General features: G+C 39.7%; 3 protein-coding genes across 3 annotated transcripts; 2 read left to right on the top strand and 1 right to left on the bottom strand.

Moving 5' to 3' along the window:
- Positions 1–157: 157 nt before the first annotated feature.
- On the bottom strand, positions 158–988 carry si:ch73-335l21.4 (RING finger protein 227). Its single transcript, XM_026997003.2, has 2 exons — positions 502–988; positions 158–354 (listed from the first exon to the last, which is right to left on the bottom strand). The coding sequence occupies exons 1-2, from the start codon at positions 914–916 to the stop codon at positions 296–298; spliced, it is 474 nt and encodes a 157-aa protein (XP_026852804.1). The 5' UTR covers positions 917–988; the 3' UTR covers positions 158–295.
- A 3,019-nt stretch (positions 989–4,007) lies between these two features.
- si:ch73-335l21.2 (RING finger protein 223) lies at positions 4,008–4,619 on the top strand. Its single transcript, XM_026997002.2, has one exon. The coding sequence runs from the start codon at positions 4,008–4,010 to the stop codon at positions 4,617–4,619; it is 612 nt and encodes a 203-aa protein (XP_026852803.2).
- Positions 4,620–10,280: 5,661 nt separating this feature from the next.
- dvl2 (dishevelled segment polarity protein 2) lies at positions 10,281–23,179 on the top strand. The gene is made up of 15 exons (XM_026995786.2): positions 10,281–10,472; positions 14,527–14,596; positions 15,890–16,035; positions 16,583–16,692; positions 16,870–16,999; positions 17,184–17,274; positions 17,353–17,422; positions 17,599–17,738; positions 18,174–18,250; positions 18,340–18,407; positions 19,153–19,275; positions 19,535–19,666; positions 20,432–20,608; positions 20,787–21,005; positions 21,373–23,179. Exons 1-15 carry the CDS (start codon positions 10,312–10,314, stop codon positions 21,909–21,911), a joined length of 2,253 nt encoding a protein of 750 aa, XP_026851587.1. The 5' UTR covers positions 10,281–10,311; the 3' UTR covers positions 21,912–23,179.
- The last annotated feature ends 894 nt before the right edge of the window (positions 23,180–24,073 follow it).

Here is a 24,073-nt window from a genome sequence, read left to right as displayed (position 1 = left end):
TGAAGATGAGTGTGACTGTGCAAAATAACTGCACATTTTTTAAAGAGTCCATTTTAACTTTGTGGTGCCTTGACAGCAACTTTCCTTTAAGAAAGTCCGTTTCTGGTCAACTGGGATCTCCTCCCTCATGTACTAGCATAGCCAGGATTTTCAGTTGCCTTTGGGATGTGTAGTCCGTTATGAAACTTGTAACTAGAAGCTTCACGTTGTGCTTTGATATGATCCATTTCAGCAGTGGAGCCAATCCAAAACTTCGACGTGACGGACAACTTAAGGGTTCGTTCCTTCCTTTAGGCTACATCATATAGCAAGACATCAGTGCCAGATCTCGCATTTCCGTATGAGTAATACAACCTAAAGAAAATAAACGCAGACAGTTAGTGCTTAATTAAAAAGCCTATATTATTCCATTTTTTAACAGCAAGTTGGACGACAAACGTGTGCTACAACGGTGTTTTAAACCTAGTAGGACCGGGTTATTCAGGGGAAAACACTACTTACTTTCCCGACTCCGTCCTGTAACTTTCGTGTACAGACTCTTCATGCTTTTCCACAAGCGTCCCTTCTTAGACCTCGGTAAACCACCACTTTCACATGGACTAGATGTCTCTGTCTTTTGCCCCTCCCCAGTCTCATCGTCGCACGATTTTTCCTCAAGGGCTCCTGCTGTCAAAAGTCGTCCTAGAATCTCTTCTTCCACTGGGAAGTTATCGCTCAGTCTCGCCTCTGTCAAATTTGTGGCGCCTCGGCAAAACGGACAGACTATCCTGGGCCCGGTGTCAGAGTCTTCCGTGTGGTGCGCGAGCGTCAGTAGGCAGCTTTCGCAAAAGCTGTGTTGACACCTCAGACGCCGAGGACAACGCCGGCCAACATTGTAAAGCTGATAACATATTCCGCACTCCAGCTCTGACAACATACTGTACCATTAACCAGTTATCATGAACTAGACACTGAAAAGGAATCTAAAGTGCGGTCACCACTGGCGCTTGTTTTTATAGGCCGTCCAGAACGCGGACGTGCTACGTAGAAGGTACTCCCCTTGCGACGAAACTCCAAAGTTTATAAACACTCGGCTTAGCACGTTCGCCGTGATGACTCAGATTTTCTAGAATTCAAGGCTACATGACGTTCAACAAATTACATTTAAAATAGGACAGCCACTCTAATTGGGATATGACGTTGTGCTAGGTCTACGATCATCTAGATCTACATTTACATTCCACGATTTTTAATACACCACCTTATCTAACAATGTGTTTTAAACCAGTCTAAATTTAAAATGAGCTATAATTAAACGTCCAGTTGTGTGTTATACCGTTACGTATATAAATCAACAAATAACCCAACCAAAGGTTGTGATTTTGTTATAACGTATGGTACTGTAAAATGTTACTGGATTACATCATCCTTTGTTTGCGTGGAATTGAAGACGAAGCCATCGGCATGTATGTTAGTTCATGTCTTTTTTTTTTTTCTTTTTTTTTGCGGTAGAAAATAATAAGTAGGTCAATAATAGATAAATATGCCTTGCATACCCTATATATTACACCACCATCCGAAAGTCTTTCTAATTAACAGAGTCACTATAAATGCCCTTTGGTGGTAATGGATTTACATGAACCAAACAGAATGTGATATCTTTGTCAAAACATGTCTCTTATTTACTGTAAATGCTTTTTACAAATGGGGATTTTTTTAATTAAAACATTGTCTCCCCCATACGGAGTTCCCCTTTCTTATTCCCAGATTTATGGGAGTGTCTTTGGCGCACACTTCTGGATGTAACCGGTTTGGTTTCCACTACCACCGTGGCTCTACACTCTCTCCATATCTGAAAAATGTTGACTTCATTTTTTCAGGAATTGTAACTATTAACATGTGTGTTGATATGAAATAAATGTCTGTTAATTGCCCTGCACCTTAGAGATCAGACAAGATTTATGCCAAATGTAAAAATAATTGAAGTGAGCTCCCAATTGTCAATAAGCATTAACATATCCAAATATTACACCTTGTAGAATTATTTCTACGATGGTAAGAAAATAAACAGTATCGAGTTTACTAGTAACACCTTGTCATTGTAAGGACTTATTCTGGAGTTTTGTTTTGTTTTTTTTGACTTGGTAAACCTAGAGGGAGGAGCCGTCATGCTTGGCCAGTATCCTACACTCAAAACAAGTCAGAAAGGAAAAGGAAGAAATTATAAGGAAACAGGCTTCCCTGAACCTGAGTCAAAAGTGCAACGTCCACTTTATGACTCAAAGATAACCTATGACGGTTTGGCAGCTGTTGTGCTCTCATAATGGCCAACCTACTGGAAAGAAATCATAAAATTACTGGCTGCCGTTATAGTGATTAGCAAAAACAACAAACATAATGTTCCTCATATCTTTGCTCTTTCATGTAGTAATACATTTTGCTGCAAGTCATAATATAAAAAAAAATTATTGGTTTTAAAATAGTTGTTATATGACTATCAGACACCAGCCTGTGAAATGATGAGGTAAACTGTATTTTAAAGGCAGAGATGGTGAAGATGGAGAGGCAATATGATATAAAAGCAACCCACACTGTTCCCTCTCCTAGAAACCAAACCATCTCTAGGTAATAAATGCCAGGGAAACCAGCTCACACCCCTCAGAACAACACCAGACATGGGATGAAGAGAGAGAGAGAAAATAAAATTGTACTTCCAAACATATATGTGCACATATAATTGTGAAATTGGACAAAAGTGATATTGACAAGCTGAGTGTGTTCTTTTAAACACATATAAAGATGGATCTCTACAAATGCAGGAGTCAGACGGCTTTACTCCAACACTAGGAGCAGACAGCTTTGCACAGGTAAGTGGCTGTCATTTCTTTTACACACACTAAAATGTGCTACACTGCCAGTGCAGTCACCTATGGCTCTTATCAGATGATGTAATTAGACTGAACTGTTTAAAATACTTCTTTACTCTTGCGTTCAGAGAAAGGGAAGGTTTAGTTTTTCCTGCATACCATTATCTTTACGACTGTTACTTCTAAAAATTATTGTTTGGCAGATTGATTTCTATAGACATAATCACTTGAGTGCTACCTCCATGGGCATTTATTGTTGTCATTTTTGTCAGTTTTGTTCTTTTTATGGGATGATAGAAATTCACATTCAGGACATAGACATAATGAGATGTTATCAGTAATTACTAGGTATTCAGTCTAAATACACACTTGAGAAACTGAACTCTAATGTAATTTTAGGTTCAGACTATACAAATAGCACTGATGTCAAGCATCCTCTGAGCCCAGTACTGCTGGGAGTTGCAACCTAGGTAGCTCCCCCTGTAAGTAATGGTTGCCCTGGCTGTGCCAGTGTAAATAGAGGTCTGGGATTACTAATCTGGTCTGAGATTTAGAAAGAAACATATGACAAAAGACATGCAACTACTAATAGTACTCCAGAGAATATAATTTTCAGATGGGCAGTTACTGGGAATCTTATGACCAGTGAATGTAATTATTCTGATGTTCTCTCTCTCTCTCTCTCTCTCTCTCTCTCTCTCTCTCACACACACACGCACACACACACAGAAAGCTATGATTTGCATTTCCAATAGCAGGAAATGAATAGTTTGTGGTTAGAGTTAGGAAACAAAACTTACCTGACATTTATTTCAGCCAGAAGAGGACATGATCAATATAATAAACTTGTGCAAACATGCTGGCTTTCCCATTCTCATTGTATTTCCACTGAAAAGATATACGCTACATTTTATTACAGTTGCTTGTCTGCCACTAACAAGATTCCTTGGTGACTCACACACCACTGGACTGAAATTGTTTTCCACTGTTATGTATATTCATAGCAATGATTTGTAGTGATCATCAAATGAACAAACAACACATAGATGTTACGCTATTAACGGTTCTTTTCTTTCCAGGTGTTCCTGATAAAAAAAAAAAAAAAAAGTTGTATTTTTCCCAATTTAACCATCTTAGCTGTCACATCTATAGTCCACCTCCATGTCAGAGGCCCCAACCTCATGGACCACATCATCCCAGGACACTATCTCCACCAGCGGGGATTCTCCTGAGGTGGAGTGCCCTGTGTGCTACCAAGAGTATGACCAGGACCTCCGGCTCCCACGCATGTTGGAATGCCTCCATGTCTTCTGCACAGAATGCCTTCATAACATCCAGCTTTCCCCACTCCACCCACCTGATCAGGACAGTCCTCCCTCCATCTCATGTCCCCTTTGCCGCCATCCCACCCCACTGGATGGTGGTGATGCACACTCCCTCCCCTGCAACTCCCGGATCCTAGCCCAGCTCCCACCTGTAACTTTTCAGCTTCCTCTGTCAGTATCCACCCGGCTGGCTACAGTGACCCAGAGGGTGATCCTGTCTCTGGAGTCTCGGGATACCCGATTCATCATTTTACCCACTGTCAGTCTGCGGGTGGAGCAGATGGGGGAGAGTTCCAGCTTGCCTGAGCCCATAGAGGGTAGGGTTGAAGTACTGGGGAGAAACAGAAAGAGCCTGATGTGTGTGCAGATGTTGGTTGTGATCTTCTGGATGTTTTTTGTCTTGGCCTGTGTGTTGGGTGTGGTTTTTGGTCCAAACTTGTTTCACTAAATAAGAATGAAAGGTAAAATTATAGGGTTATAGAACCCACTTTGTGTAACTTTGCACAGAGTTTATGTTCCTATATGATGCTGCAATTGGAAAAAATATCTAGTGTATATATATATACAGCAGGTGAAATAAGAATTGAACACGTCACCAATTTTCTAAGTAAATATATTTATAAAGGTGCTATTGACATGAAATTCTCACCAGATGTTGGTAACAACCCATCCAATCCACACATGCAAAGAAATCAAACCATATATGTCTATAAATTATGTGTAATAATGAGAAATGACACAGGGAAAAAGTATTGAACATGCTTACTTACTGAAGTATTGAACTTATTGAACACATGAAGAAAGATTGGTGCAAAAAGCCATGGAAAGTAATGACACCATCTGAAATCCATCAGTAATTAGAAAGCAATCCTGCCACTTGGTGCAAATTAATATCAGCTGGTTCAACTGATGGCCTGTAAAAAGGTGTCTCATTACCCAGGTGCCACACAAGAAACATCTCGTGATGGGTAAAACCAGTGAGCTCTCTCAAGAACTTTGCAACCTTATTGTTGCAAAACATAGTGATGGCATTTGTTACAGAAGAATTTCTAAACTACTGAAGGTTCCAGTGAGCACTGTTGGGGCCATAATCTGTAAATGGAAAGAACATCATTTCACCATAAACTGGCCACAACCAGGTGCTCCCTGCAAGATTTCAAACAGAGGAGTGAAAAGAATTATCAGAAGAGTTGTCCAAGAGCCAAGGACCACCTCTGGAGAGCTACAGAAAGACCTGGAATCAGCAGGTACAAATGCTTAAAAAAAACAAAAAGTAATGCACTCAACCTCCATGACTTATATGCACGCTCCCCATGCAAGACTCCATTGCTGAAGAAAAAGCATATTGAAGTGTGTTTAAAGTTTGCTCAACAACATTTAGACAAGCCTGTAAAATACTGGGAGAATATAGTCTGGTCAGATGAGACCAAAATTGAACTCTTTGGATGCCATAATATACATCACATTTGTAGGTCAAAAGGCACTGCATATAGCCCCAAAAACACCATACCAACAGTGAAGTTTGGAGATGGGAACATCATGGTGTGGGGCTGTATTTTCGCATACAGCACTGGCACGCTTCATATAATTGAAGGAAGGATGAATGGACAAATGTACCGAGACATTCTTGATAAAAATCTGCTGCCATCTACCAGGATGATGAAAATGAAACACACAGCAAAGGAAACTGTCAATTGGTTTCAGAGAAAGAAAATAAAGCTGCTAGAATGGCCCAGCGAATCATCTGACCTGAAACCAATTGAAAATCTATGGAAGGAACTAAAGCTCAGAGTTCATAGAAGGAGTCCACGGAACCTTCAGGATTTCAAGAGTGTTTATGTGGAAAAATGGGCCAAAATCACACCTGAGCAATGCATGCGACTAGTTTTTCCATACAGGAGCTATCTTGAAGCTGTCATCACCAACAAAGGCTTTTGTACAAAGTATTAAATAAATTTCAGTAAACATGTTCAATACTTTTTCTCTGTGTCATTTCTCATTATTACACATAATTTAGGGACATCAATGGTTTGATTTCATTGCATGTGTGGACTGAATGGGTTGTTACCGTTATCTGGTGAGAATTTCATGTCAATAGCACCTTTAGAAAAATATTTACTTAGAAAATTGGTGACATGTTAATACATATTTCACCCGCTGTGTGTGTGTGTGTATATATAAAATGTATGTGTGTGTATGTATGTGTGTGTGTATATATGTATATATATATATATAAACAAATGCATGTATATATGTGTGTGTGTATATATAAAATGTATGTGTGTATGTATGTGTGTGTGTGTATATATATATATATATATAGTGTGTGTGTGTGTATATGTGTATATATATATATATATATATATATATATATATATATATATATATATATATATAGATATAAAACAAATGCATGTATATATGTGTATGTATGTATATATTCATAACAATTCAGACTGATGGTGTTAGGCAAAACTCTTTTTATTCAGATACCTTCATATGTAAGACTATTAGATTTAGGACATGGTCATTTGTTTTTGTGTTTGTTCATTATTCACGCAATTATTATACTGAGTTAAACTCAGTATCTCAGGATGTATTTTTGAAATTGGTCATCTTTTAACTTTTGTTTAGACTTTTCTATTAAAATACATTATCTATTTTTTAGATTTGGAATCAGTCTGGAAGCAGATCTGTGTCTCACAAATTGTGGCTGCAAACTGCATATCGCAGCAGTCCACATTCTGAGGAAGTATATCATAGAATAATTTAACATGGGGGAAAATACTAATATTCTGAATGACAAAATCAAACAACAAAGCTGTTGCCTGCTCATATCCTTGCTGTGTTTTGAACCAAAACTGGTAATCTCCCTACTCGCCCTTTTCCGGACTTTTTCCTTCAAGCTCGGGTCCTCTACCAGAGCTCTGGGAGCTTGAGGGTCCTGTGTAGTATCTTAGCTGTTCTTTGGACTGCACTCTTCTGATCGGAGATCTCGGAAGTCGTTCCTGGGATCAGCTGGAGCCACTCTCCCAGTTTTGGGGTTACAGCCCCAAGTGCTCTGATTACCACACTGTTGCCTCCACCTTCCACATCCTTTCTAGATGTTTTCTCAGGCCTTGGTATTTCTCAAGCTTTTCATGTTACTTCGGATACTCCCCGACTCTCTCTCTCTCTCTCTCTCTCTCTCTCTCTCTCTCTCTCTCTCTCTCTCTATATATATATATATATATATATATATATATATATATATATATGTATATATATATATATATATATAAAGGGAGAGAGACGGTTTAGATCAGATCACTAACACACTGACACTGGTAAATCTCTGATAGGTTTAATAAAATTTGTGTTTGTTTCTTTTGTGTAAACACAAACACATACAAAATAAGGGTAGCAACTCTTAAGGAAAAAAGAAAGAACACATAAAACATACCAGGGTACAGGAAAAACAAAAACCCATACAAATATCAGCTAGCAATCTTATTCTACACATTCAGCAACCCTGGAAATAAAATTTCATTTATAGCACTTCTTATCCATGAGTTGTTACATTAGCTGATTAACACCAGACCATCAGTTTGCAGTTTAGGGAGAGATGAAGATATATTTGAATGTTGTTTAATTGCTTTTATTAGTCGAAGCAAGGGAGGAGGAATAGCTTTACGTATTCTTGCAAATTCTCTACTGTAAATATTGAATTGAAAATCAATAATAGACAAGAGGTCACCTTATTAATCATATTTATCCAATATGTCACAAACAAATGTACCTTATGTCCAAACCAAATTGGCTTAAAAAAATTATTCCTTTTAATATTGGTCCAGCTATTATTCCAGAGCACAGTATTCAGAGGAGAAAAATTGTGTATCAAGGTATTGTTCCAGAATGTAGAACTTGCAGATGAAACTTAGATAGCTTTATTGGGATTTTACATCTTAATCAGAGCTTAATAAAAGCATTGAGTACCCCATACTTATTAAATATGCTGTTTGTTATATGGATCCACATATAGTAGAAGTGCTCTCTCTTAGGCAGGATTTAAGACAGTTAATTCTACATGTCTCTAGTAATGATTCAAAGTTCAAAACCTTCAGCCCTCCCATTTTGTACTGTTTGACAAGCTGAGCTTTACAGATGTTATCTTTTTTGCTTTAAATAAATTTAAATATAAAACAATTTGTTTTCTTAATATAGGATGGGGACACATATACAGGATGAGATGGATGTATAACTCTTGACAATCATTATGTTTTAGATAAAACTATACATATAAAACCCATGAAAAGCATATCCCTTAGTTCTGCCAAAAAAAAAAAAAAAAGACAGAATTCCACAAGAAGACCATCTGGAAAAGGAGATCTGGCAACATGCATACTTAATTAGGTGTATTTGATCAGGGAAGACACCAAAATGTGCTGAATTCTAGACTTCATGGATTGGATTTGGGCACTCCTAGTCTAAACCTTGCTAAAAATACAATGCCTTTTCTCAAAAATTCTATGGGAATTCCATAAGCTACTATTTTTGAAAACAAAACAAAATAGATATAAACAAGAATTCTATGATCAGAGGCCACCCAAGGACAGTGTAAAGGTAAAAAAAGAACGAAAACAAAATCAGTGCCAGTCACAAAAGAAAATGCATTGCAGGGTGACCCTCTAGTGTTTATTAAAAGAACTGTCACACATTATACTATGCTATACTGTTCTATACTATACATTTAATTTTATATTTATTACTTGGAGTGGTTTTTTCCCATTCTCAGTCTAGGAAATCCACATCAGTGCACAGATTAGCATTTCAACTCCTCAGTAGTTTGAAAATGAGCCAATGAGGTAAATCAAGTATATCACAACAGAGAAACCACAAAATGATCAGAGTTATCCCTCCAGGGCAGAACACAACACTTGTTGGAATATATTTTTCAACAGAACTGATAGATTAACATTACAACAGGAAGTTAAAAAAAAGAAAGTTTTTCCTACCAAGCTTCATCACAGATAGGCTACTTATATTATGAACAAATTGAATCACATGCTATTAAGTGATGCCTTTAGTTGATAATGAAAAAATAATTTAGTAGCTAGACAGCTAAGTTCAAAAATATTTTAGTGTTTGTAACATTCCTATTTTTGTAGTAACTTTGCTGAAACTACTTCCATAAGAGAATAACTGACTCCATAAGAGAACAACTAATTAAATAATTAGCTTTTTAAACACTGATACATTAATTGAGAACAATTAAGACCTGCAAGAAAAGAGGAATTGCAGTGGCCATTTTATATAGAAACCACTTACAACTCATTACATATGGAAATGACTTTCCCTTAGCAAGAACCTTACAGCCTTTGTGATGGTAGAATACCTTAAGGACAAAATCGGATGCTTAAGGCATTTGCCAGATCGCTGAAATCAGCTAAAATAGCGTTCTGACTATACTAAAGCCAGAAAGGAAAATTCCTCAAGTGACCGTTCAAGGATGGGTGGGTGTGTGTGTGCGCGCATTTAGGAATACTCATTTAGGAATACAACCAAACCGTCACAAAACTCGAGGTTTTAAAACAATAAATATTTTGAATTTATACTTTAAAAATGGAAATCGAGGAGAAAATTTACCGAGGCTTCATAGCTACCGAGACGCAACGCAACGAACTTCTAAGAATTAAAAGGTGAACATGGCATCATTTCACGCAACGGCACTTAATCCGGTGTAACCTCCTCTTCACGTGGCCCATTCCGAGCTGGGACGCGAGACTGGGGTACGTAGGGAGCGCGTGCATGGGGTGCCTGCTTTACGTCACGCGCCGCGTTGGCCTTCACTGGAGAAAAGTTTTGAAATCCCCCCGTGTTGTTGTTGGGTCGCTGGCCGGAGCTGGCCGTGTGAATGTAGGCGGGCGTTTTAACCCATTCGAAAGCGTTAACCAAGAAAACCCTATGTGCGTGGGATTGAAAGAAACAAACAAGGCAGCTAGAAATTTAGGGTCTTTGTTTTGACTCGTTAAAACATTGGCCAGACAACACTTGCTTGGTAGTCTGCTAGTCGACCCCCTCTTGTTAGCTAGCTAGCTAACGTTAGCCAGTTAGCTACCTCTTCCTTACGTCTGTGGAACAAGGGAAAAGTAGTTGGAGAAATGGCGGAAACCAAAATAATTTATCACATTGACGAAGAGGAGACGCCGTATTTGGTGAAGATTCCCATACCGGCTGAGAAAATCACTTTGCTGGATTTCAAACAAGTCTTGAACAAGCCAAACTACAAATTCTTCTTCAAGTCTATGGACCAGGACTTCGGGTGAGTGGGGGCTCGTGATACAGCAAGGCTGGGCTGCGATGCAAATGATGTGGACGATAGTGAGAAGCGTAGCAAGCTACAAAATGACCACGAAGTACAATGAAAATGCAAAGTTTGCTTCTCGTATTGTCATACATATTTGCTGATTGTGACTTGTTGGTGGGACAGATGGATGTTGTATGAAGTAATAGTTGACAGTTTAACGGGTCAACGCTGAGGCTACCAAGGTTTATAGAGCATTGTTTGAAGGTATCAACGTATCAGGATATTTCTGAGACCGCTTGTTAGAAAATAAGTAGCTAGAATTTCTTAGCAGGGCAGTTGGGCTGCGAATCCACATGAAATAGCTAGCAGATAGATATAATTACGTTAAATCCAGACTGGCCGTATTTTTCGCAGTTAAATGTCAGGCGCACCAAAGTCTGCAACTTATCAGATATGATGTCTGTCGCGATAAGAGGGATGGTACGGCCGAATCCAAAATCTGGATCGGAAAGACCATTTTGTGAATGGACAACTTCAGCTAATCGCATTGAATCTACAAAATGTTATTTTTCGAAAAGCTCTAGCCATTCTGTCTACTCGTCTCAAGTCCCATAATATCTGTCAGTTTGTGAATACTCCTTTCCTTTCTCTTTTGGATACATGCCAAAGGTTTCTCAGAGTCGCTGCCTTGCTCGTCTTTTATTCCTGGCCTTGTCCATGATCTTACACGAGGAACACACGGTCTGAATGCGGGCTAGTCTTGTATAAAAAGACAATGTAACTTCATCCATACTCCAATTAAATGTTTATGGTAAAGTTAGCTAGAAGAGAGGATGTTGTATACATTTTATTCTGAAGACACTACGAACTGTTAGCTTAACATGTCTTTTATGAGAAATGCGTTTTGACCAACATGTATGTATTAAGCATATACATGTAATGGAAATAACCACCATGTGAAACGTAAATAAAGGTAAAAAAACAAAAACAAAAAAACAGACAAACAAATTAATTCGTTTACATTTTCCGTTGATGTGTATGGGGTACTGAATATGGTGGACCTGGTGTGTGTGTGTGTGTGTGTTATTGTTAAAGTGCAGAAATGCATAGGCGGGTTGTAAGGTGATATGGTGGTGGAGGGGAGCGGGAAGTAAGTTCTCTCTGATGCTGCTGTTTTGATTTGCTGTGGTGGAGCCAGCTGTCAGCCTGTCTGTGTGTGGTAGCAGCGAATGGTTGGGGGGGGGGGGGTGTAAGAAGGGTTGGAAAGAAGCCATTTGCTGGGTGTCTGGGCAGAATCAACATGAGAGGGGCAGAGAGAGAGTTTTACTCTCTGTGTGTGTGTGTGTGTGTGTGTGTGTGTGTGTGTGTGTGTGTGTGTGTGTGTGTGTGTGTGTGTGTGTGTGTGTGTGTGTATAAAGAGGTAGGTTACTGAGGGTTGACATTCACATCTTGTCTTGTTCTTAATGTAATACCCTTAACTCTGTAGCCTTGGACTTGAGCAGAATCAGGATACAATGATTCTTTTCTCTATCAGATTTCCTCTGCCCATTCACTTCTCTCTCTTTGTTTAGTGATATCTTTTTCGTGTCCCGCCTGTTTTTAAGTCTCAATATGCTGTAACCACCTCTTACTTTTTAATGTTTTGTCCTGCAATCACTGAGGTCTTTGACTACAAGTGCTTCTTGTCACTACCATCAGAGGAGAAATCTGATTTGTGCATTATTTATGTGTCTGTATATTGTAAGATGTTAAGAAAATACATTACATGGATGTGTGCATTTGCATGGTTCACCCTCCCTCCCCACGTGTCTGTTTTTGCAAGGATTTGGGGTTGTTTCTCCATTCCAAATGATGGTTCTTAGCAAGTTTGTAAATGCGATTATCCAATTTCAGCAAGCAGTCCTTAGGTATGGCAGTGTTGGAGGGCAGAGTAGTACTGTGTGAAATAGTGTCAGGTTGTGTCAAGTTCGTTGGAATAGGATCAGGAGTAGATGAGCGCTCTCTCTGAGTGAAATGTTTTTTAGAGATTTGAAGACACATTTTCAATTTGTTTTAAGTTGTTACTTAAAGATGATAAGTACCACCATCACACCTTTACTGTTTCCTATTTGTACATGGTGTTCTTGCTTGGGTGTGATTTTGTAGTAACTGACCAGGCTGGTCAGGCTCATTGCAGGCTAATCTCAGCGGTTATGCTGGATTCACAGACCTCAGCTACTGCACAGCATTTTTTACACAAGTGTGAACAGTAGACTGTGTCATCTGAGATGCTTGGAAATACCTGAAGGAAGCATTTGAATGGACTTCTATATTTAATTGCTGAGAAAAATGCACAGGTTCCTAGTATCCTGCTAGCTAATCTGCTGTGTGCCATTCCAAAATATTAGGCCACTTTATGCTTTGCAGTTGATAGTTATATCCACAGCTAACAATAAATGCAAAATATGAATTCCACTGCGTCTCTAGGTTATCCGCATTTAAGCAATGGGTATATAGTCATTCATGAAAGCTTTCTATAGAGGGCAGGCATATGACATCATTGTTGGTAGGACTCACTGTGGTTACACCCACTGAGTGGCAGCATTAATGTTCAGTGTGAATGGCACTAAAACATCTAAAATAGGAAAGTGCTGTTGTGCAGTTGACTGTACAAATAGATTCAGCAAGAATTTGGGGCTTTTTTTTTTTTTACAGACCACCAAAATCTAGAGAAATGGCAGTGTTGGCTAGCCAAGAGATTTAGACAGTTCATCAACATTTACAGTTTTGGAAGTTACACTTGGAACAGGAACATTTTAAAGATTGCAATGAACACAAGAATTTATATTTTATGTCAGATTTAAAGGAGCAATAAGTAATTTTTCCAATGACTCTTCTTGACATTATTGACACCTAGTGGCCTGGAGGCTTCATATATTCTACATAGACGCCTCCAGGTGGGGAACCTGCTCTGTGGAACATAAACTGGTTCATTTGGGGATTACAAAGCAATTTGATTCATCTTCTCATGTGTTCTGCACTTTATAGATAAACTGTAAAAAATAAGTCATTTTCATAAATATTGTTTGCTACTTTTGGTGGTAAAAATGACTTATTTTTTTAATGGTAACATCAGAGGAAAGGTTGTTTTACCTGCACAATTATATTGCATTGCTGAGTTGCAGTTTTGCTTAGCTAGCTACAAACAAAGCAGGCCTAGCTAATTTATAGTTTTCCAAATAAAAGTTGTAATAATATGCAAATATTTGCACAAATCTGTCAATATAAAATCAGAATATCCATTGGTATCCTTATTACTTTAATTGTACCAACAACCCTTACCTTGCCTTGGTATGCCCAATCAAGGGCTATGCCTTAAGGTACATGTGCATGTAAGAACCCAATTCCTGGCCATTGGACTTATCAATGTCCAATGTCCCACACTAATGGCCATGGTAATTGGATGAATCGCTGTTGAGTCCAACTGCCTTTAACTGATGCAGATAACCTGCTTCATTCCTGGGTTTGCAGATTCGCTAATAAATGCAGCCATGTTGCAGATTGTTTTGCAATTCAGTCCACCTTTCTGTCAGAATACGCCCCTCAGTTGATGACACCTCATACATTCTATTATGACCTGAGAGAACATAAGATATTTAGAAAATTAAAAGGTGTTTACTGACATGTTAGATATGACTGATGTTAAAATACTGATCTTTTATGATGCATAGCTGATAAATATGCCTGTTATTTTGCTAATAGAGGCTTTTGTTCAAGCCCTGAGGCATAGATTTTTTTTTTTAAATTTTATTTTTTTTATTTATTTATTTTTACCCTGGGTAAAGCAGAACATGCAGTTAGCTAGATTAAAAATAGCCATAATAATAGCCATCATTAACATTAGCAAATTAAAATCTTGGCATGCCTTTTAAGGCCGGCCAGCCTGCCAGCCATCCATTTTTGCTTGTTTGAGTGGAGGTGGTGTATTTCAGTCTGCTCACGGTTATCTGCTGTGTGTCCGGTTGAGGTTGCATGGAGGCTGAGGCTAGGTGCAATCTGATTTAATAACCCAATTTAATAATCTTTCCAGAGTGGTAAAGGAGGAAATTTCTGATGACGGTGCCAAGCTGCCCTGCTTCAACGGACGTGTGGTGTCCTGGGTATGTGCTTGTATTCCTTCATTTTTATTTCTTCTTGCTTGTGAGTTCTTAAATTGTGAGTGTGTCTCATTTAAAAGTGCCCCAAATAATGACACTAGAAAGTCAAACCCTTGTACGAGCATTCTGTCTGAGCAGTCCTCAGAAAGCATCTATCATACAGTAAGGCAATAGTACAGACTCCCCATTTGACCTACATTTGCTTAGTGTCTTATTCTATCCTTAGAGATCTTTAAGTGTGTGTGTCACCTTTTCACCTGAAGCCTGAAATCCAGCCTTAACTAAAAGCTTCCAGTTAGACATGGGTTCTTAAGTCAAAAGGACTGGACGAAATTAGTCCCACTGGGATGGAAACACTACACCAGTATTGGGGTTGGTAAACCTTTCTGCGGTGCACAATAGCAAAGCATCCATTATAGCTAGGAAGAGGAGAGGGAGACGGGTATACTGCGTGCAGCGTTTACCCATATACCTGTTCTTTTAAAGGTGCTCAGTCCAATTCTCCATGCTGATATACTAAACATCTTTGACCTAGCTCATCTAGGAAAAGTGTGGTTAGTAAGATTGGCAAATACATAAATGCTGATGTTTGATTACATTGTTAAAATAGTTTTAGTAAGTGTAGTTGGTAAAGGTATGTGGTTTTAATTGGGGTTAACTGCCTCAGGCAGAAGTGAATAGGAGTGCCTTTGTGCTGGTAGGGCTTTAAATGTAAGTTAAGTAATTTGGAGACACTGCATATTTGTCACCTGGGGTACCATGGGTGCTGTTTTTCACTCTTCCATGGAAGTGTAGACTTGAGTTGGACTGATGAATGTGACATTTCTTTCAAAATCATCAGGTTGTTTGATCTTTTCCTTGAAATCTGAATAGTATATAATCCTTTCAACCACTGTGCCCTTTTGGCAAACAGTCCAATTCTGAAAGTGTATTTAATCATGTAAATATGACGAGGCGAAGGCAAAACAAAATATGAAATCATATACATCACTTGAAGGGTCATACAAATCACTTAATAACTTGATTTCTGAGCAAGATTTGTCCAGGCAGACAACAGTAAGGAGATAAGATCCTGTGAATATAAAACAGTTATGTACTTGTGACTCATCTAACAGCTGTAACTGCCATTTTAATCTGCCATAGCCTGTCAGGTTTAAATCTCTTACAACCCAGTTAGTGGCTGCAAAAGTCATGACTGCTATAATCAAAGCAAAGTTTTACTTTGTGAGTTTTGTAGGAACTCATGTAGTTTCTTCCTTTTGTTTGTTTTCTTTTTCCACAATTCCTCTGTTGAAGCTGGTGTCCTCAGATGTTCCTGCAGCAGAACCTGCTCCTCCTCCAGTGGAGGTCCATGCTCAGCCCTCCCCTCCGCCTCCCCCACTTCCCCCCCCTCCAGTGGAGAGGACTGGGGGAATTGGTGACTCCAGACCACCCTCATTCCAGTATGCCTTCTTTCATACTCTCCTGGAACGTTTTCTGTTCATAGTTCTTAAATCGAGTTCTTGAAACATTGCCAGTGGTGAATGGTGGCGATCAGTGTGTCCGTGAGGCAGCAATGGTTACGCACATTTGGTTCAGTCATCCACCACTGCTCGTGGTTTGGCCTACTAGAGCTGCTGCTTAGACAGAGACTGAAATCAGATGTTTTTGTGTGAAGTGGGAGCGCATACCTACAGATGTGAGGAAACACTGCCTCAGCTGGAGGTGTTCCTTGCTCAAGCTCACGACAACAGCAGTACAGACAGCACACTGTCTTAAAGCACTGGCCTTCTGCATCAAAACCAGAAGCTTGACTCACACAGATCTACAGCAGATACTGCTCTATATGCCATTAACAATGTTGCCAGTGTTTTTCTGATGAGACACAGATTTAGAAATAGCTTTCATCGTTGTTCAGAGGATGTGGTGTTCAATCTTGCACAGACCCACTGGAATGAAGCAAAAGGAATGAAACTCTTCATCTTTGTGTACGTGTCTCTGGTGCCCTAGTCCTAACGCTGCCGGCAGTGTGGAAACGCTGGATGAGCAGACAGAGACGGAGTCTGTGGTCTCCTTCCGAAGAGAGAGGCCTCGGCACAGAGAAAGCATGGAGCCCCATGGTGGGAATATTGCACCATGACACTCAGATACACAGGGATGCAGAACACTTTTCTAATGAAGAATATAACTTCTAATGCTCTTAATGAATCTTTTGATCAGAACATTGGAAGAGGATTAAACCCCCCTTCCCCCATCGCTCCCATGCTCTCTCTTCCGTGCTCTCTCCCTCTCTCTAGGGTCTCGTATGAATGGTCAGTCCCGCATGGAGAGGCACTTGGCTGGTTATGAGAGTGCCACCACAGTAATGAGCAGTGAGCTGGACACCACCAGCTTCTGCGACTCGGATGACGACGACACCATGAGCAGGTTAGAATCAGACCACGTAATGCTCAAAACCACTGCCCTCCCCGGCAGGAGAAAATATTATACATCTCTATTCAGTGAATCATGCTTAGTTACCTTCTGTAAAACTGACACTAAAAAAATCATAGTTTAAAGTATATCTGTGTGAAATTCTGACTTGTATCTGATGCTGAGTTTGTTTTTGCAGGTTCAGTAGTTCTACTGAACAGAGCACTGCTTCCAGACTGCTGAAGCGGCATCGTAGGCGTAGGAAACAGCGCCCCCCAAGGCTTGAGAGGGTACTGCACATTTCTGAAGCTGGATTGAACATTTTTTTATTTATCAGTTATCCTAATTTTTTGTATACTCTCTTGCAGGCATCATCTTTCAGTAGTGTCACAGACTCCACTATGTCACTAAACATCATCACAGTCACACTCAACATGGGTGAGTTAGTTTCAGTCTGTTAGAAGTCATGGGATTTCCTCCCATCGTAAATGTGGTTCCTGTGCATCCTGCAGTCATTCCTCTTCAGAGTTATTTTTGTATTTTTAAAAAGTCTCAGTGCTTTCCTTTGAGATCCTTGACTCTGTATCTGGAATGTGTGTCTGTCCATCCAATAGAGAAGTATAATTTCCTGGGCATTAGTATCGTGGGCCAGAGCAATGAACGTGGGGATGGAGGTATCTACATTGGCTCCATCATGAAGGGAGGAGCAGTGGCTGCTGATGGGCGCATTGAACCTGGGGACATGCTGCTGCAGGTGTGTGCGTGCGTGTGAGCGAGAGAAAGGGAAGGAGAGGCATTAAGTATTGGCAGAACAGGTATGGGAGTGACCAGATGTGTAAATTACCCACCACTAACTGAGCCCTTATTTGCTCATTGCTTTACCAGACCATAGCATTACGTTACAATGTGCATCTTGAATTTCAGTTTTGCACACAAAGGAAGAGTAGGTTTAGACGAGTGGTGTTGATTCTTCAAATGTCGCCCACTTGTCTCTTAGGAACAGGATTTATGATCCTTTGAGTTGCAGTTATAGCCAGACAATGGGTCTAGAATCAAATTACTGCTGCAATTTTTCTGGATTGAATAGCTAATTAAAGTATTAAAGTGATCAAATATTCCATCTGGTGAAATATTTAATAGTTGGTACTCTTTACATGTAAAATGGTATAATTCAGCCCTTTATCCACAGGTGAATGATATTAATTTTGAGAACATGAGCAACGATGATGCAGTCAGAGTTCTGCGGGACATTGTGCACAAACCAGGGTGAGTAGTGGTGGGTGTGTGGAGACGAAAAGAGAACATGCGGATGTTTGTGTAATGTCAGTTACAGTGTGTCCGTGCATGTGTTTCAGACCCATCACGCTGACAGTGGCTAAATGCTGGGACCCCTCACCTCAAGGCTACTTCACACTTCCACGCAGTGAGTGGCTTCAAGTTCAGAAGCAGACTAGCAAATTACACTGCACCACATTCAGATCAAATCATGAATGTTGCATTGAGTTGTTGTTGTTGTTGTTTGTCCGTCCAGTACAGAAATTGCTTTAGTCTGTATGGGTGGAATTTTTTGTTTGTATTGATTAAAAATTTTTTTTTTAATTTAATTTAATTTTTCCTATTTTGTATTATACTAGATGATGAATGAGTAGTTTAGTCCAGAACAGTGTCTTGTAGAATAATGAGTTAATTCTTATTAAAACTTATAAAAACAGGCATTATATCTGGGTACACTGCCATTAGCTACAGGAAATCTTGAGAGTAGTCATTGTTTTGTGGTTGTTTTTGCAGTAAATCTACCCATTTTTTCTGTCCACAAAGCTAGTTGTTTGTATTCAAGTCTATAATTTATTTTTCATTCTGAAAGAAAACATAAAACGTACCGTTCCATCAGCACCCATGAATGAGGCTTATCTGGTTTAAGTTTAATATCTTCCGTGGGTCTTTTTAAAGTGCAATAATGGTCTGATCCCAAGTACTGCTGATGCTGTCAGTGCAACCCTATTCATAAGGAGCTCATCATCTTTGTTTAAATGTAGATTTTATTAACTGTCACAAACTATTAACCTTTAACAGACATTTGTTTTCTGAATTAACAAATTAGTACTTTCCAGAAAAGACTCCAGAGATGCTTCTCATGTTTATGACTACTATTATACTCCCTCTATCAGATGAGCCCATCCGACCTATAGATCCTGCAGCTTGGGTCAGCCATTCAGTGGCTATGACGGGGGCCTACCCGGCTTATCCAGGCAGTACCATTACCTCCAGCTCCTCTGTTACTGAGACTGAACGTATGTATATGCCCTTTGTCTGATTTTGTGTTCTCACCTTTTACCCACATAACTGGATAGCCTTCACACATCTCAGTGGGTCTTATTCTTTATGACAGTGTTGTCATATGTCTCTCACTGTTGCTGGGTTACAATGCAGGATGACGTTTATCAGTTTTGTGGTGATATGACCAGACTGTCATATTTTATTAGATCAGTGCATTCTGAACATACGAACCTTATCATCTCTCTCAGCATCACCCTTCCTCCTTTCCTCCAGGTTTTGATGAATTTAACCTGTCCCTTCATTCTGATATGGCATCAGTGGCAAAGGCTATGGCCTCTCCTGAGTCAGGCCTAGAGGTCAGAGATAGGATGTGGCTCAAGATCACCATCCCTAATGCCTTCTTGGGTAAGGCATTTGAAATTAGGCTTTCAGCATTTGTAATAAGGGTTGCAACTGATGGCTGTTTTAGTGGTAGAATAATCTGTCGACTATAGGGACGAATAATCAATAACTGTTTTCCACCAAGTGAATGGAATGAGTTCTGGACAGAAGGGTGCATTCAAGGTTAACCTGCCTTATCATTTCTTGAAACCCTTCACCAACAACAATGCACAGTGGTGTCATCCTTGACCTGCTTGTCAACGTGTTGGTTAGGACAGTGGGGGCAGTTGCTTGCTGAATTAATTTGGATGCAGCCCATATTGGGAATGCACGCATAGACAGGAGCTGAAGAATCTTTTACAATTTAGAAAAAATGAAATTCCCTGGTGGTCTCCAACTCGGCAGTGCCACATTCTATAGCCATCAATGTCACCATGACAATGAGAAAACACAACATAAGTGTATGCTTAGGGCACATTTAACATGCAATGTCACCAACTAAACAACAGTTTAATTTGTTGGTAGATAACTTGGTCATTTGTTTTAATTGACTATGTAGATTATTTATTGCACCCCTAATTCTCATGAATGTTTGTGGTTGGTAACTTGTCCATTCACCAAAAAATATATTCCATACAGATTAAATACTAGACAAAATTGGACAATTGTAATAATGGCTCAACAGCATATGTGTTCTAATGATAATCTGTACATTGATTGGCTATGTTTATACTCAAATTGATCTGAATCTCATGATTATATTGTGTGTGTATGTATGAATTTGTACAGGGTCAGATGTGGTTGAATGGCTCTATCACCACATTGAGGGCTTTCAGGATCGCCGGGAGGCTCGTAAGTACGCTAGTAATCTGCTGAAGGCCGGCTTCATCAGACACACCGTCAATAAGATCACTTTCTCTGAGCAGTGCTACTACATCTTTGGAGACTTCAGTGACTGTGAGAACTGTGAGTGCCACAAGCTTGCTTCCCTCTTGGCTTTTATCAGATAACGGTGATTTACTGGATTTACTGTTTTCAGTTTGAACTGTTATATGAAACACCTAAATGAGATCATAGAGAAGGAAAATAGGTAATTACCACAATAATGTGTGTATTCATAGAGATTTATTTTTCTCAATGTCAGACATGGCCAACCTGTCCCTCAATGATAATGACGGCTCCAGTGGTGCTTCTGACCAGGACACACTAGCCCCTCTGCCGTTACCTGGGGCAACACCATGGCCTCTGCTACACTCTTTCCCATACCAGTACCCCCACCCGTATTCTAGCCAGCCTCCACCCTACCATGAGCTCTCCAGCTACAGCTATGCCCCAGGAAGCACTGGCAGCCAGCACAGTGAGGGTAAGGCCCTGCTCCTGCACTGATGCACAGTTCACCTACTCCAGCACACCTGATTCAGCTAACCAAGGCCTTGAGATAATTACCTGATGAGTTCAATGGTGTTAGAGCAGAATAAACACGGAGCTATATAGTGCTTTGGTCCCCCAGCATTGGAGGATTCTGGTGTATTCAGTCATAAATTCACCACTTTAGTGGTGATATTGACTCATTTAACATCATTGCTTATGTGTTGTAACTTTCTGATAAGTATTACTAGACTGGTTAATGTAGCTTAGGTAAGAGGTGTGGGTTTCCTTTGTAGGATTTTTTTTTTTTTTAAGTTAGGTCTTAATCGCTGCTCCTTTTCCTCCTTGTGTGTGCGTCTCAGGGAGTCGGAGCAGTGGCTCTACTCGGAGTGAAGGCGAGAGGAGGCGGGGCAGTAAGAGTGGAGCTAGCAGCACGGTGGGTGGCAGTATGCGTGATGACAAATCTCCGAACGGGGGCGGGGCGGACTCTCGCTCAGGCAGTGGCAGCGAGTCTGAATATTCTGTGCGCAGCAGCCTAAGACGGGACCATGGCTCGGCCACGCCCAGCGAGCACAGCCATGCCAGTCAGCGCTCGCATCACCGGGCTCCGCCCCCTCACCTTGCTCCTTATCCACCTGGCATTCCCATTCCCTACAACCCTATGATGGTGATGATGGTGCCACAACACCCACATCCACATCCAACACTGGGTGCAGCCCATCCTCAGGCCCCCAACACGCCACTTCACCCTGGCCTGCCTCCCCCAAGCAACCCTGGAGGGCCTCCTGGAGCTCCTCCTACTCGTGATCTGGGATCAGTCCCACCTGAGCTCACTGCCTCCAGGCAGTCTTTCCACCTGGCTATGGGTAACCCCAGTGAATTCTTTGTGGATGTTATGTAGTGAAGGTTATGCTGGGATTGTGTCTGCAGGATGAATGACCTAGAGAGTGAATGAACAAATTAGTGAATGAGAAACACGTGAGTTTTAATCATATAATAACTGAGCCGCACTCAGTGTGTGACTGAGATATAACATTTGGTATCAATGCAGGATAGCTCTTTAGAGTTGGTGTCTATCTGCTAGTAGGAACAGGGTTTCTGTATAATGCTAGAAGTCTTGCACAGTTCCCATTTAGCACAACAATGTAAGATGGATTTGGTCTCGCTGACATAAAATGCAACAGGGTTTTGCCTCCCTAATCGTACTGTTAAAAAGTGTTTCCTTCACCAAATATTTCTTGACTTTTTTCTGTAAATATTTTACTCATCATGCAGGGTGCATGATACTGCCATTTACATAGGAAAATTTTTGAGGGCCCCTTCTGCGCTCTGATAATATTTGTCTTGGCAAAAGACATACTGCCAAATGTTAGTTCTTTTGATCTCAGAATTTGTTTGGGTTCATCAGTTTCTACACAACCTGCATACTTTATATTGATTGGAAAATATAAAATCATCTTTTCCATTGGGACACTATTGGGCTTTCACAAAAATAATTAAATGAAAACTAGTCATTTTGGGAAAATATGTTAAACAATTAGTTTTCTAAAAAGAAAAAAATGACCAAGTTTGCAAAGGATAATGGATGTGTTTGATGAGGCAGCTATGAAGTGACATTAGTAAGCAGAAATCCTTGTAGACATGCTCCTCCAAAATAGGGCAAAGATCTAATATTCCTTTGCAAAATTAAATTGCTGTAATTAGTGACATTAAATGTGAAAACAGGGTGATGAACATTTATTTACTATTGTCATTTTCTATGGGGTTGTGGACTGAAGTTGATTTCATTTAGGTCCAGTATAATCATCAAAAAAAAAAAAAAAAAAAAAAAAAAAAAAAAAGCCCAAACGTCCACTTCCAGACACATCCTAATATGTTAGCGGGCTAAAATCATGGTACAGGTACTCCAGGTACTCAGAGAGGAAGAGTTGATACCAAAACTGGTGCTTGTGCAGGGTAATATGGGCTGGTTTTATAATCCTCATATTTCACCTTTCTACTTGTTTTCTGTAGGCCAACAAACATAACCATTTTTGTATGAAAATATATAGATGTAATCAGAACATACAGGTGCTAAATGAAGATGTGTCTCAGAACAGTGCCACTTGTGTGTAATGTTTTGATATGTTGTCACTTTTTTTTCGTACTCAAAATAAATTTGTAATAGAATACCTTTGTACGGATGTTTGTGTCCGTGTGCTTTTAATAGGCTCACTGTTTTGAAGCTAGACCTTATTAAAATTGTTCCCCAACTTTTAGAATTGCACATGCTCTATGATTAGAAATTTACCATTACACTGCAGCTTCACTGAATCCTGCAGAAATAGCTCTGCTCCTTCAACATGGGGGGGGGGGGGGGGACACAGCTTTGTCATGCATGTCTTTATATAACTCATGTTCATAAGAACATTTAAGTAACATTCAAATCATGTTTACTCTTAGTTATGCAAGATTATTGATACTAAAACTATTGGAGAGGTCATTATAAAAGATGGAAACCAACAGTTCAAATGTCTTCTGGATTGGGAAAAGGTAGCAAAATCCATATTTTCTCTAAATATCTGATGACTGCATGTCCAAAATATGCCATGTTTGACTAATATGTGAACTGTGACTGACATTGTACAAGAAAAGAACTACTTTTAAAAACACTTAAGCACTAGAAAACAAAACTTCAAAATCTAACCAATGTCTAAGTACTAAGGTAGTGACTCACCTTTTGTCTTCAGCTATTAGTAGACATTACTATACGTATTTATACAGCAGACGAGATCATTGTGTTTGGCAACTGTACTATTTAAATGTGTTCTAGTGCAGTATGCCACTATTCTCACCAAGTCATCAGTTATATATAAGTAGTTGTTATAAAAACGTTTATTTATTGGAAATACATTTAGGGCCTCTAGACCATGCACAGCTAACAAAATGAGCATTGCAGCAGATGGGCTACAGTCTGTAACTACAACTATAAGATCTAATAGTTGTAAAATTAGATCTAATAGACTGGCTAGTGAATATAGGAGCAGGGTATATTTCTAACAAAGTGATGTGGACATGCGTATT

Source organism: Electrophorus electricus, chromosome 19 (assembly GCF_013358815.1).
Source record: "Electrophorus electricus isolate fEleEle1 chromosome 19, fEleEle1.pri, whole genome shotgun sequence".
Lineage (NCBI taxonomy): Eukaryota > Metazoa > Chordata > Actinopteri > Gymnotiformes > Gymnotidae > Electrophorus > Electrophorus electricus.
Note: the sequence above shows the minus strand (reverse complement) of the source record. Positions and strands in the feature narration are given on the sequence as shown.